Source organism: Lonchura striata, chromosome 3 (assembly GCF_050655825.1).
Source record: "Lonchura striata isolate lonStrDom1 chromosome 3, ASM5065582v1, whole genome shotgun sequence".
In the NCBI taxonomy this organism is placed as follows: Eukaryota; Metazoa; Chordata; class Aves; order Passeriformes; family Estrildidae; genus Lonchura; species Lonchura striata.
In genome coordinates, this window is record NC_140705.1 from 65,286,008 (window position 1) to 65,301,523 (window position 15,516).

General features: G+C 38.6%; 1 protein-coding gene across 11 annotated transcripts in view; it reads left to right on the forward strand.

Annotated features, from left to right (window-relative positions):
* The first annotated feature begins 104 nt into the window (after positions 1-104).
* ADGB (androglobin) overlaps positions 105-15,516 on the forward strand; it is a 103,454-nt gene continuing 88,042 nt past the window's right edge. For 7 of the 11 annotated variants that reach the window (XR_014953808.1, XR_014953809.1, XM_085575363.1 and 4 more), the window contains exon 1: positions 7,117-7,282. Coding sequence is in view for 7 of the 11 variants with exons in the window: in XM_085575363.1 (XP_085431489.1) it covers positions 7,128-7,282 (155 nt within the window). In the remaining 4 variants the exon portion in view is untranslated. The other 4 variants (XM_085575371.1, XM_085575366.1, XM_085575372.1 and 1 more) reach the window with 4 other exon arrangements.

Below are 15,516 nucleotides of genomic sequence, written 5' to 3' on the forward strand. Positions count from 1 at the left end.
TGAATACTCAAATATTTTGTACCCTATACGCAAATGCTTTTGCTGACATTTGAAAATGACTTTATCTTCTAGTATGTGCTATGTTAAAGAATTATTTAAAATTACCACAGTAAGGCTTGACCTAAACTAAAACTGGGTTTATTAAGCTTAGGATCGTAAGATAATTCAGATGAAAGGGATCTTAGGATGTCTTCTAAGCCAGTGTTTTTCTCCAAGCAAGGTCATAGCACCATGCTTAGATGTTCATGTGGTCTGAACTTGGCCTCAAACCATGGAGACTGTATGGCCCTGGGAAAGTTGTTTCAATGCCTGACTTTCCTTGAGAGTTGAAACTATCACAATTGTCCTATTCAATCACTTGAACAACTCCATTTTGACTGTAAACTCACTTTTGATGTTTAATCTCCACTGTCTTTTTTTCAACTTTAATTAAAGCTGCACAAATGTAAATGCCAATTTTACCTCCATGTGCAGTTTCACTAGCTGATTTATTTTTTTTTCAACAGCAGAATGGAGACCAAACTCAAGTTTTGTGACTGCCTGAATGCATGAATCTCATCTGGGTCCTGTCACTGACAATGTAATCCTATGCAGGTTATTTTCAAGAATGTCTAAACTTTTGCTTGAAAAGTTACTGCTGCTATATTTAAGCAGTTTCCTTATTTTGTTCATAGCTTCTTCTAAACCTCTGCATGAATGTAGAAAGCACAGAACTCTAAAATTGGTGGAATGTACTGGTTTTGATACAGGTTGTCATTATTGAGGCCAATAGTATAAAACTACCTGCAGGATGTAGTCTTTTTTTTAAATCTTCTATCACTTGTCTGAGGAAAAGAATTGGCACTTTTAATAGAATGGTAGTCTTGCTTTGTGCTACAAACTGTATTCTCACTATCCCTCTGTGGAGAGGGAACATTGTGGTATTTAAGACTTGAGTAGGTGGATTGGGAAAGCTGATCCAGTCAGAGCAAGACAACTGTAAGAAAAGACTGGCCTGAGGAAGGAAATGGTAGTGTCTCCCTGGTAGAGGGAAATGGAACTGCAGTTCATGGAGAAGTGTATAAGTTATGTAAACTAGTCATGAAGCCCTATCCTAATTAACCCAAAAACCTTATGGAAGGAACCTACTGTGGAGCAGTTAATGGAGCCCAGGGGAAGAACTCACATTGGAGAAGTTTCTGGAGGATTGTGTCCCATGGGAAGGGCCCCATGCTAGAGCAGGAGAAATGTGGAGTCCTCCCTTGAGAAGGATGGAGCAACAGAGACCAGTATGTGATGAACTGGCTGCAAACGCCCATTTCCCATACCCCTGCACCACTGGGTGGAAGAGGTAGAGAAAATTGTGGGTAAAGTCAAGCTCAAGAAGGGAGGAGTTGGGAGAAGTGTTTTTAAGATTTAGTTTTTATTTCTGATTATCCTAATCCGATTTGATTTGTAGTAAACTAATTTACCTCAGTCTAGTCTGTTTACCCATGAGAGTACTTGTGAGTTATCACTGCCTATTCTTACCTCAACCCAAAAGCCTTTTGTTATATTTCCATTCTTCCATACAGCTGAGAGGGGAGTGATAGAGTGGCTTTGGTTGTGTCATGGTTTAGCACCTGCTATCCAGCCAGGGTCAACCCACCACACAGGAAAACTACTTTGCTTGAAACTTAAAGAATTGTTGTTTTTGATGGCCCTTTGCCACAAGATCCCCAAAATCACTGCTTTCTTGTATTTTATAGTTTAAGGAGCAAGAATTTTCCATCAGAATGTCTTCCAGGATGCCATTTCATTTTATTGGGTTATTGTTTTAAGCACAATTAGATCAGATAACTTGTAGCTGAAATGGATGGGATGGCACTTAGTATATGGATGATGGCATAAGTATGACAACAATTTGTGTAATTTTTGAGTTTCAGAAGTTACAGACTGTTATAGATTTTTTTTTGCTATTTAGAGAAGACAATATATTTTTATTTGGTTAAAACAAGTTACAAGACATCTTACATCAATTAGATGTAAGATACCTTGTTTCTAACTTTTCATTAAGAATGTTAATCATGTTTCTATTAAAACATATTTATCCAGCAATCTTATGTTTTGCATTTTTCAACTAGTCTGCTTTTTGCTTTTAGTCTGCATATGCAACTGCAACCACACTTAAAACACACTGAAGTGAATTACTGTTAAAAGGGCTTTGCTGTGATTAACAGTGTGCCTTTACTTAGAACAAGACGACATAACTTTTTTAATCTCCTGCAAAAATCTTACATTCTTAATTATAAAAAGAATGTAAAAATGAAAATAAGTAAAACAGTGTACTAAGAGATTTAATAGGTTGTGCAGTCCTGTAGTTTACACTACATTAAGATTGTGTATTCTCAATTTAAAAACAAATGCCCTTCTGTCCCTCAGGCTACTGCCACAATTTCATTGTATCATTTTAGCCAAATATATAGAATTTTCTAAAGAGGTAATACTACTTCCTCTGTCCATATCTAAATTTTGTAACAGTTCCAATAGTTTAGAGAATCAGTTGTCTTATTTAATTCCAGATTTCAGATAGGGTTTTCACACTCTATCAAACCCAGAAAGCCTTTCCTTTTGATGTAGAAAGATACTCCTGTATCATCGAATGTAAATTTACAAAAGAAAGCCAATGGCTCTGCATGATTCTCTGAGGCACTTTGATTTTCCTCTGCTGCCTGCTCTTGGGGCATACTGTTATATCCCTATAGAAACAGGGGTTAGAGTGTTAATTAGACTGAAGAGATGATCCAAGTTGAGGTGATCCTCAGTTCACACTTTTACCTAAATAGGTGCCCTGAGCAGACTTGATGGTATTGCTGTATTTAAATTGGACTTGAACAACTGCTTGAAATTTAACAGAATGTTTTGGGTCTGTGTTTCTCCAAAATGAGATTATAGCATGACAATGTGATGGAACGGTGCTCTAGCAAATAAAGAACTTGAAAATAAAAAAGGTAAGTGGAAATAGTAACATAGGATTCTGATGAACCCCACCTTTCTGACACTGTGTCAAATTCAAGAGAGGCTGGAATGTTGGAAAAACCATGTCCCTGACAAAATCAGATGAGACATATTACCATAAGGTATTTTTGAAATGGCATTGTAGCCCTGTGCTTTGGCAAAAACAATTTTCTATTATGCATCTGGCTGTGGTTTTTTCCCCCTACTTTGTCTTATTCTATCAGTTTACCCAAAAAAAACTCTCATAATCCATTTTACTCCCTGGCCTCATGTTAAAGACTTAACAGACTAAAGCTGCCTGTATAGTTTCAGTCCATCTATTTGAGGATGGTTTTGCTCAAATTCAGTTCCCTGGCCTATGTCACCTCAGTGACTGTTCCTGACTCAGTGCACAGACTGCTCCTCCCAGGCTTTATCACATACTGCAGTGTTTTCATTTTCTCAGGCATTACTGTTCATCATTCACAATTGTTCTTTTTTTGATCACCCTTCACTCTTTTCCTGATATTCACTGCCTGCTCTTAATGAAATGCCAGTGCACTGCTGTCATCCTCTGTTCACTATTTCCCACTGACCTGTACTTTTCTTACATCTCTTCCACCTGCTCTTTCACTTAACAAACAGATAAAAGAGAGTATTGGAAGTTAAAGGGTAGTGGGGTTTCTTTATCTGTTAAGAGCATTCATTTCAGAAACTAGATTTTCCTATCAGTTGATAAAAAGACATGGGGAAAAAGTCTCAAAAATGCAACACCAAAATCCTTTCATCTTGTGACTGTTGCACCCTCATGCATGAAAATGAAGCATCTCTTTTTACAGAAGCCTCTAGCTGATTTTGACCTTAACCTGTTTTTTTCGTGGAAAACTTCTCAGAACCACAGAATAGATAAGGTTGAAAGTGGTCTTGAAGGATTGTGTAGTCTTACACCTGTGCTTAGACTTTCAGCAGGTTGCTCGTGGTTTGAAAAAAGCTCCACAGTCTTGTTGGAAAACCTGTTCAGTGTTTGACCACCTTCACAGTACTTAAAAATAAAATTTTGTTTTTAAGAGAAATTTCTTGTATTTAAATTCTCACATTGATTCTAATCCTGTCACTTGGCATCTCTGAGATGAATGAGTGTCTTTAGCATACTCATCAGTTATTCTAGACATTCTGCTTTGCCCCAGTCCCACACTTCTCTTGAGGCAAAAGCTTTTACTCTTGTTCTTAAGTCCTTGTGCCCTCTGTAAAATCAGAGGAGACTTAAGTATGAGTTCCAAGACCCTTGAGGGCTTTTCATAGTGTTTCTGTTCAGTTACACTTTTTCTATTCTCTCCAACTACTATGCGTTGCTGTAAAAAAGTACAAAATACTTAAGATTAAAAGGCTGCATTCCTGCAAGTGACTTGTATGTGCTGTAGCTGTTGCTGTGATGCTTTCAGGGGAAAACAAATAAGCTGGTGTTTTCAATGGTACCTTAGAAGAATGATGACCAGAAGGTCATCCATCCATTGCTAATCAGTACGTCCTTAGTATTTATTTAGTGACATCTCAATGGGTTCCCAATACTTGTTTTGTTGTCCTGTGCATTTTCTGTCAGGCTGCTTCTACCCTAACAATTTCTTCCCTGCAGGGAGTGTCTGTCAGATATACTTCATGGCTCAAGACATTAGGGCAGTGAAACAGCTGATGTGACCTTACAGATTCTTTGCCAGTTAGAAAACTATCTGGTTTGAAATTCAGATTAATTTCTCTTTCCAAACAAGCTGTCCTTGTCATTGCTGTTAGGTTATGGAATTCTAAATGAACTTCTTGCATAAATAAAAAGATGTAACTTGATGGATGTTAAACTTGGGATCTCTTTTTTCCTTCACAAAACACCTAGATACCTGCTTTTAATGCCATCACTCTTAGCAAATAAATTTAATGTAGGATTTTAAGGTAAAGGTCAGGTCCATTCTGAACTTCCTATGTAGTAACTGTCATTTAACAGAGCAAAGAATTAAAGGCTCTGTACTTAAATATGCTTTTCTGATTTCTTTTCTGATTTCTGTTCTTCCTCCTCTACCACCCCAAAATGTTTACAGACCCAGGTACTCAAACTTCAGTTACTTTTATGTTGTCATTCACCTAAGTGTATTATGGAAGTTTTATTTGCTGGGATGCTGCAAAACTCGTTGGTCATCTGCATTGGGATCAAAAAGGAAGATTTCCTACTATGAAAACTATCATAAGTGCCTCTTACATTTATACGTATCTTTCATAGTTACTTTACCATAGTATTTTGTCTGTCCAGTAAGTATAGGAAAGTAAAAGAGATTCAGAGGGATAGAAAGTCTGTAATTTCCATTGTGTTTTTATCTGCATTCTGTGTCACAAACTGAATCCTGTCTCCCATCTACAAGTTTGCATCAGCATCCAGCAAGGGTTTGAGGTGAGCAACACTGTGCTGGTACTGAAGAGGTGTAGCCAGATGTTTAAACTCATCTCTTTCTCTCCTATTTTCATCTGTTTGCCTGAATCAATATTTGATAGCATAACTGTATGAAGAGAAGACCAGCTGTTCAGTTTATAAAGAGATAAATAAAATTGAAATGTTTACTTGGCTCTCAAGTGAGAAGTGTCCCAAAGTACCTTGTTTAAAATGGATGCTCTTGGACATAACGCCAAAGGAAATGCCAAGCTGTGGAAGAATTCTGCCCTTTAAAATTTATGAGTGTGTATCTGGCTGCCTGTCATCTCAATATAAATAAAGATCTGAAATTGTCTAAAACAAGCCTCTAGATGTAGCAACCTCTGCCTATTTTTCCTCCTATTTTTAATCCGCTCATGCCCTCTGCAATTTGACAAATATATTTTCATTGGTTTTTATATTTGAAAAATCTTGAATAAGAATAAGCAAAGTATATTCTATTTTATTAAGGATTTTTCATCATTCACTACAACTATCTGCTGAATTCAAAACCAGCAGACTAATGCTAATTTAATCTGACCTTGGTAGAACAGCATTCACTTTGGTAATGATGGGCTTCATAGCAGGAGTTAGTTAATTGCCTCAATCTGAAATTAAAAAGAAAATAAAGAGTTGCATCATCTAGCTTAAAAATTTCTCTAGGCTGCCAGGGCAGAGCTGACTCGTAGTCAAGTTCCATCGACTAAGGCCTCCATGTCCCTTCCTGCACTGCTGCTGTCCAGCCTGTTTCCCAGTCCGTCCAGGGTTGCTCTGTCCCAGGTACAGAACCCAGCAGTGGTCTTGGGCAAACTTCCTACAAGTGGTGATGGCCCGGTCCCCTCACTTGTCCAGGTCTCTCTGTCTTCGATGGAGTCGACAGCATTTCACAACTGGTTATCACCGGCCAGCAGGCAAACTACGTTCTTTGGACGGATTCCTGAAGCTGCCACACAAAGCGGTATCTGTTACCCTCGAAACCAGGCTTCTGCTCGCAAAGCCCTCCCCGCCGTTCCTCGGGCTCCCCGAGCCCGAAGCGGGCAGGGCAGGCCGAGCGCAGGGCGCCGTGGCCGGGCCGGGCCCTCGCCCCTCAGCCGCCCGCGGCCCCTCCCGCGGGTCGCCCGGCAACGCGGCGGCACCGACCCGCGGCCATGGCCTCCAAGGCGAGCAAGAAGAAGGAGCTCCCCTCCTCCAAAACGTGAGAGCCGCGGGACAGAGGGAGGGCGGCGCAGGAGCATGGCAGCCCCGCCGGCCGGCCCGGAGACGGCGCCGTGCCCGGCCTGCGCTGCTGCGGCCGGCCGGGAGCTTCCCCCGAGCCTTCCGTGCGCCGTGCGGGCAAACAGCTTGTGCTGAGAAAGTTCACTTGGGTGCTTCGCTAAAAGTGCTTTCTGAAGCCGAGGCGGGGTTTGGTTGTTCTTGCGGTTCTGTTTGTTTGTTCAGACTGGGGGCGCAGCTCGTGTGGAAGTTGCGCTCCCTCCCTGTGCGGCCCTTGGCGCGCTCCTGGCGGTAGCGCCTTCCTGCCCTGGCACGCAGACCTCGGACCTTGCGCACAGCAAGGACAACGAAGCCTTCGGCTGCTGCTCGGGACCTACCAGAAGTTAAGAGCTCACTGGAATGATTTTGAGTTTAAAATCACTGTCAACCAGGACAATAATTTTGAGAATGGGGGCGCTTTATTTTCATTAGGAAGAGGAACCAAACTAGCTGCAATTTTGGAGACAAAATGATTAATGACGGCTATAGCACATCAGTTTTCCTTACAGAAAGGAAAGAAAATTCCCAATGTCTGGAAGGTTTGCTTTATGTTATGAGGAATCTAAGGAAAGCAAGTATGATAAAGAAAAGAATTCTTCCTATTAATTTCTTTAATACTTCTGTGTAAGTAGCATCTCTTGAGTTATTTTTAAATTATTTTCTATTTGCTGGGTGTTTAGTGTGAATTTGTATATTTCTGTGTAAATGTCTATTTCTTCCTGAAAAGACAAATAAATAGAGAACATTGACATTCACTGTCACTGTTTTGACTTTTGAGTTCTGTTTATATAATGTTAGCAGCTTTCTCATTCTAATGTAAGCCTGAATGCATGGTGCTGTCAGGACTCAAATGAAAAAGCTATCTCATGTATGTGCTTATGGCCCTTTTCTTTCTGCCATACATGAAGGTTTCAGTTATATCACTTATTTGTCTCCTTAAGTCAATTTCAAATGCCCCTTTGTGCTTATTTCATATCTAATTACACAGCCTTTACTACACAGTAGTTTCTTATATTTTCATGTTTCTACTTTATATTTCACACCTTGATTCCCATTTTGCTACCTTTTCTGTTGCAGGCTGCCAGTATCTAGTTCCTTCTCCTCACTGCACCCTTTGCTTAGTAACTCTGTTGTTCTTGTTTTGGCCAGGGAAGTGGTCATAGCATCAAGCCTGAGAGAGTTCAAGAAGTATTTGGACACCATTCCTGGGCACATGGAGTGACTCTTGGGGTGTCCTGTGCAGGGCCAGGAGTTGGACTTTGATGATCCTAGTGGAATCCAACTCAGAATATTCTCTGATTCTCTTTGATGTCTGTGTTCATTCTGTTCAGGATGTTTATGAGGCAGAGACAATTACTGTAAAAATTTTGTGTAAATCTATGAAAACTTAAGTAATGTAACTATTCCTGTATTTGAAAGAGAAATGGATATTCTCAGCCTGCCTGAGAAAATGTTGCCTTGTAAGTTTAATATTCTGTTGTGATTGTAAGATAGATTTTCTGTTTTATTTTAGAACGAAGCTTGCAGTTGCAAGGACAAAAAATGTGAAAAATACTTTGTCTTTTGACTAATACTGTCCTCCTGATAGTAAATGTGACTTGTTTTTTATATGTCTCTAATGATCAAAATACTAACTAGAAGTAATATAAAAAGGAAGAAGACTAATTTTTCTTTAATCAATTTGTAAAAAAAATCCTGAAATCTGTCAGTGCTTACCAAAAAGAATTAGTGTTACAGTTTCATCCGTTGTGGATAAAATTAATGCAGAAATCCTCTGAGAGTAATGTGTACAAACATCTGTGCAATATATTTTGATCACCTTTAAATAACTTTTCTCAATTTCTAGTGAAATCAGGCTTCTTTTTTTTTTTTCCTCACAAGTGGTTAGAACAGTCAGGACATCTGCACTTTGCAAAATTAATCAGGATTATGGGTGGATATATTGCATTGTTAGAGTGGGACCTCAGAAACATATGGAGAAGGCAAGAGAATTCCTCTGGACTTGCTAGCCAGACTTCCGTTGGGTCTCTGCAGGATATTCCATTGGGTCTCTCTTCATTATTGCTTTCTAATTAGATAGCAATTCCCTCAGGAGCTAGGCAGCTGCTGGAGATGATGGCCTGAAGAGCTCAAAAGAGCTGCAGCCCTTACAGCTTTTCTTAATTGTACCATTAGAGGCTACTGAGACTCTGATCTTTCCCAGGTTTCAACAGCTATGGTGAATAGGATTTGATGTCTTTCGTGGCACTGGAAGAGATTCTGGGTGGTAAGAATGGATAATGAACTAAAATGTTTTTAAATTAATTTGATGAAGCTCTATGCCATCAAGGCCAATCTTCTGAATTAAACCGTCAGCGTCTATCTCAATTAGGGTTTGGGCTATTAGGGACAAAAGTAAGGAGTTAATGGTCAGTGCTAAGAGAGGCAAGTGATTTAGGGGTAATTGTGGCACAGACAGAGGTCACCAATGTATATAGAGGAAAGCGAGATCCATGCTGGAGTTCTTATTAAAGAGGTCACTAACTAATATTTACTGCTGATATATCCTTAAGGACCAACAGAGACAGGCTGAAGCTGCACTGACTGGAAAAAAATATTTTTTTTAGCTGTGTGCCTAGTTGATTGCAATGAGTAGCAGGTTGCTGCACCAATGCCTAGGATTTTATAATATTTGTTATTAAGATTAAAGGATGGGACAATAAGAGCAGAAAAAATAGTGGCATTGCTAGTTCATTTTCAATTCCTGTATGCCTAGAATAAGGTCTCAGCCTGGCTTGTGATTGAGGTTTTAGCCACTGCTAGCATGTGTTCTTTAGTTTGGTAGTTTAGAGGATATAGACTGACCAGATTAATTTTTTGATGTTTTGGGCTTTTTAGATAGGCTGACAATTGAGAATAGTAAGAACTCATGACTTGTGGGTAAGAGCATGGTAATTGAACTTGAAGCTTTTAGTGGACCTCTCATGTTGGTTAATATAAGTTTTAATGGGCACTAAAAATTTATGTGGAATCTGTGAACAAGCCTTCTGAAAATAAACCCATTGTATAGCAACTACATCAATCTTGGAAGTGCTTGAGCAGTATTCTTAAAAATACTTAGGGACTGTGAAAGTATTTGACAAATATCCTAGATATGCCTTTATACTCTTTGCATAAAGGTTTTCAGTTGCGGTATTGTTTGAGACAAGGTGTTGGCCTACAGTTCACCCATTCTCTCACTCAGTACTCCTGTGCTCTTGTTTGTGGTCCAAGGGGGTAGCCCAGTGGTACATCTTTGACTTGCAACATATATTACAACATGTTTTATTTGAGAGAAGGGCTTGTTGTATTACAGTAGAAGCTGCTTTGGAGGTGCTTATGCTTGTTTTTGGCTGTGCATGAGCTACAGTCAGAGTTGAGTGTGGCTTTGAGGTTGTAACCAACTTCTGCTAGAGACTTGAAACAGAGTGAATGTTTTGGACAAAAGACATTGAGGATACTAGCCCTGATTTTGCATTTATTTGATTAGGTGTGGGATTTTTTGTGGTTAATTCTGCCCAATTTATTGGAAACTCCATTGTTTTTAAAATTATAATTTGTTTCAAATGCTGTGATTTAACCCCATCTGGCAGCTCTGACCCACACTTCTTGCTAGCTCATCCCTAGCAGGATGAGGGCAGGAATCTGGGTAAAAATGCAAAAACTTGTGGGTTGAGATAAAGGCAGTTTAATAGGTAATCAACAGAGCAAGAAAAATAATCCATTCACTGCTTCTCATGGATGGGCAGGTGTGCAGCCATCCCCCATGAAAGGAGGGCTTTATCACATGTAACGCTGACTTGGGAAGACCAATGTCATCACTGAATGTCTTCTACATCCTTCTTCTTCCCCCAGCTTTTATTGGTCAGCATGACAACATATGGTAAGGAAAGTCTTTGGTTCGCTGGGGTCAGGTGTCTGGGCTAAATCCCCTCTGGTTCCTTCTTGTGCACCCCCAGCCTCCGTGCTGGCAGAGCCGTGTGAAAGCAGAAAAGGCATTGACTCTGTGTAGTCATTGCTCAGCAACAACTGAATTATCGCTGCGTTATCGACACTGTTTCCATCACAAAATTAAAACATATCCCCCCTACAAGGGGCTCTTCTGTCTCAAACAGCTCAGTTCGGATCCTTTCTAGCCAAAGCCAGTTAAGGCTTCACAAGATTCTGTGAGTGGTGTATCTTGAGCTACAGCAGTTGTTCATCTCCAGTTGCAGCTACTGTCCTGACAAAACTGAGGATGTTTTGGGATCATGGTCTCCTTTAGCGTGCTGGTAATTGCAATCCAAAGATAAACAATTGTTTTGGTTTGAATGCCTGTCTGCAGCCTTTTGGAAGGCATTTCCTGGTCTCTCAAATAATTTAGGCACAACATAAATCAGTGGTGGCCCAGGATTCCAGGACATCCAGCTGCATAACTGAAGGGAGAAGTATCTATGTACCTTAAAATTTAACCATCTGAAATGCCAAGCAAGCGATGCCATCCTGCACATAAGTACTTTCTCCAGTCATAGCAGTGTTAGTGAATAAATGTGTTGTGATCTTAGGTTCATGATTGTTCTTCAGAAGTTATTTATTGCATCATTGACCCTCTGCAAGCTCTACTACTGTGCTATTGTGTTAATACATCAATCTAACCTGACTAAAGCTAGACATGTTCCTGAAGATTTTGCATTGTCTTTCTTAAGCTTGAAAGAACCACTTTTCATTTATTGTTTTTATTGTCTATTTGTTTTGTAATTAACTAATATTTTTGAGGGCAGTAATTTTGTTAATATCACAAAAAAAATTCTAAATTAGACCTAGAATTTCTGAGGAGAAAAATGAAGCTCTTTCTTTCAGTGCCTGTGCTTCATTTATCAAAATTTTTCAGTGTATATACACAGTACAACTTGGCACAACTTTTTACTCCCTTTAACTTTTAGCTTTCTTTTTAGTTTCATGCTTTGTGGTGAGATAATTTTTTTTCCCCCAGGTAAATATGAGAAGCATACTAGAGTAGCATATAAGCTGACCAATAAGTTTAATTTTTTTTTAAACTAGATTGCATATTAATTAGGAAATTATGTATTCAAATTAATTTTCCCAGTTAATTCTAATTAAAACAAGGAACCCCTGAGAGCTCAGCTTATTTGATCTGTAGATTTCAACCTTCATAGACTCATGGGCATGAAAATGTTAAGTAATTTTCTAGTGGCAATATCACATAAATGCTGTACTCCCTACTGATTTTAGTTTTAGATTTTTATTTCCATGAAACTCAAAGTGCTGTCAGAGAATATTACAGGCAAACACTCCATGAGCCCTTGGTTGGAGACTGTACAATCAGACTCTGCAAGAGGAACTTTGAATTCTATTCTGATGAACAGTGTAAGGAACAGTATGATGGAGAAAAGCAGCTTTCAGCAGAACTGCATAGCAGAAAATGTACTGTCAAAAGAAAAATACTAATAATTGTGCTTTGGAACTAGAAAGCATTCTTAAAGTATAGTGTTAGAGACTCTGTTTGCCAGGGGTTATTAATCTATTTAAGCAGAATGGTCTTTACTTCTGTGAGCTCTCTGTAACCACCATGGAAGATATAGGATTTCCTAACTTTCTGAATGCATGCAAAGTGCTTTTTAAATTAGTTGGCCTAAATCCTCAGAAATACTGGCATGCTCTGCCATGCAGAGACTTCTAGCTCTTGGTTAATTGTTCAGGTGCCATATGGAAGGCACAAGAGGCTTTTACAGAAGCCAACAAAGAAGCAATGCCATGCAGTTCATATTCTTCTACTTGATACTTGAGTATCAGACTTTAGTGTCAAAAGCAGTCCTCGTAGCATACTTACAGCTGGGTCTAAGGTCAGCTTATAACCTTATAATGCCTATTCATTTGCTGCTGGTTGGAAGAAGAGCACATTGATCAGACAGAAATTTGATCTTCAAATTGGATGTAGATGTTACTTGCTGTGACTTGGTGGAAAATGCAAGATGTGGCTTGAACCCCTTGTTGTCTGTGGCAGTCTGTTCACTTCACTTGTCACCACCACATTTTGAAGCCAGTTAACCTCGAAGGATTTGGACCAGCTCACAATCCCACCTGGAGCACAACTCAGAGTCTTGGTTATCTCCAAGATAACCATCTTGGAAGAATCTGTCAGAGATCACTTCTTTTGGGATTAGTACCTGAAAATGACAGGAAAAGACATTATTCTTTTCCAGGCTCTTGCTATGACATTATCTGGGTATTGGTATATTATATTTTCCACCAGTAACGTTGCATAGAAAGCCCACCTCTGTAGGCTGTTTTTGTTTCTGTACATTATAAGGGCTCATTTAAGAGCTAGATAATATAATGTTTCTGCCTTGGAATTAATTTCTCTTGGAATTAATTTTCAATGTTCTACTCTTGGGAATGTAATTAAAAAAAATAAGTTTGAAGGATATCTTTTAAAGGTTTAAGTGACCTCCAGTGTGGTGGAACATGAAAGGCTGTCAAATGAATGTCCTCCATGCAATCTGATACCTTCCATTCTTAAGAATGTTTTTCAAATAAGTAAAGGTATTTTTCTCCATTCTGTATTAAAAGCTTTTTTATAGCAGATCTTTGGCTCCATAGAATCGGGAGCAGAGAATTTTCACAACAGCTGTCTCACAGCACAGAAAATGGTAAGCTGAGTTTTCTGGCATTACTCTTGCCGACTACAGGGTCTTGGTCTGCCATTTGAAAGCAGCACATACATTATATTATTTCTCAAGTATTTAATGCACCTGATTTTACTTCTGCCTTTGAGCAGTTTACAAATGGTAGTTTGTGCAATAGAAACTATTCTTCCTGGAATGCAAAAATTGAAGGATCAGGTCCAAACTTCTAACATTGTACCTGAGCTTGCTATGAGCATGAAGGTTGAATTTTACAGGAATTCCTGCAAAAAAAAGAAAAAAAAATGTTTTGCTTTACGTAGATTTTGTCACACAAGATAAAACAAATCCACTGTGATGTATATTAAGTATTCAGTTGCTTATCTGTCTATATGTCACCAGTTTTTTTAATACATCTTCATTTTTTTCCCATAATGCATGGCAAAAGTCTATTTCTTGGTTCAGTGTTTAATTTATATTCAATTTCTGACTTCAAGTTTTTATATAGCAAAAACGTTTATTAGGGATAAATGGATCAAAACAGTAGAAGATACTAAATTTTAGCTGGAATTCTAAAATCAGAATTCAGATAAGAATTCAGACAGTATTTTTAGGGCAACAAATGGAATCAGGCTGAAAACAAGGAGAGCAAACAAAAAAAAAAAGTTTTAAAACGTACAGGGCTTTTAAACTACTATTTTCTATTAATTTTTCTTTCAAATAATGTCCAAGGCATGCTACTGTGTAAAATTTGCACAAGGGATTTGGCATTTAGGGGTTCTCTTCCTCCTAGAATCTGGAAAGCAAACCAAGAAGGAATAACTTGGTTTCCATTAATGTGAAGGCAAATAAAAGTAAGAAAACGTGGACTTCTAGCTGGCAAAGCTAAATGTGAGGCTAGGTAATCATCTCTCTTAGCAAATGTGTGTGTGCCTTCAAAAGAGGCTCGTTCTTGACAAGTTAGTGAGGTCTGTTAGTAGTTTGTCTGACACCTACAGGGACATCAGCTGTGTTTAGAAATGAGAGCACCACACTTGGAAGCAGTGACCATTACAGATGCCTTTAAAAATGGTATGTCTATTAAGAATAATCAGTTGGTGTTCCTCTTTTCTGTCTATCATCACTTTACTTTTCCAGTTTGAACTTGCTTCACATAGAAAGTTCTCTGTCCTTTTTGGGGAAGAAATCTTACCCCAGTACATAAAAATGAAATGACAATAAAACCTGTTGTCGTAGGCTTTTGCAAGCAACTGTGATTGCAGCATAGATGGTTTACAATTGTTTGTTCTGTTCATTGTACCTGAACTGCATCCATGGCTTGGGTCTCCCCAAACATGAGAGCTCTGAGCACATAGACTATTTACTTCTGCAGAGAGTCCTATAAGTTTTGGCTTCAGTATCCAAGATAAGACTAATGGCAAGGTATTGTAAACAACTCATTAATATTTTGGTTTTATTTTGTAATTGCTGCTGACTATGCCAATATTAAGAAGGAAACTGTATTACCTTATTAGCTGCTTATTAAATCATCTGATTGTGACACATTCTGTTAGTTTGTCTTCTGAAGAATGGCACTAGGTATGAAAAAAAAGAGCATATAATTTTGCACAGAGTTACTGATACTTGGCCAAACTTTCTTGTATCCTTTAGAGATTCTTATGAACTTGAGTGTTACCATGGTTTCTGCTCTGGGTTTCTAAGATATTCAGATGCTACTTTTTAAAAATCATTTCAGTGATTATAGTTTAAAAGAACTTTCTGCTATAAATAAGTTCTTCAAAGGAGTCTTTTGTCTTTGAGGTTGAAAGAGACTAGATAAAAACTTAAGTAGCTTCCCTGCAGCGCAGATTTGGAGAAAAAGTTGAAGGATCTGTTTGTTCTGTGCCTCTTTTTCCTAATATAAAAGTTTTACTGAGGACAGAAGTTTTTTTATGACTGTTCAAACAATCCACAGAAAGAGACACTTTTTTTTTTTACTGCCTCTTGGTGTCTTCATGATTTCTAAAAAATTACAAAATTATTGTTGTCTGATCCAGAATGACATGATTATTGGGAAAGGAAGGTCGGAGTAGCTATGCTACTTGAAAGTACCTACCAATACTTCTGTAATTCTTGACAAGACTCCCTTCAGTGTTGTTGGGTTCCCTCTCTAAGGAATGGTCATGGATCACTTACAATTAGATTTATCTGTTTTAGGAAGAAAATATTTGCTTCCTA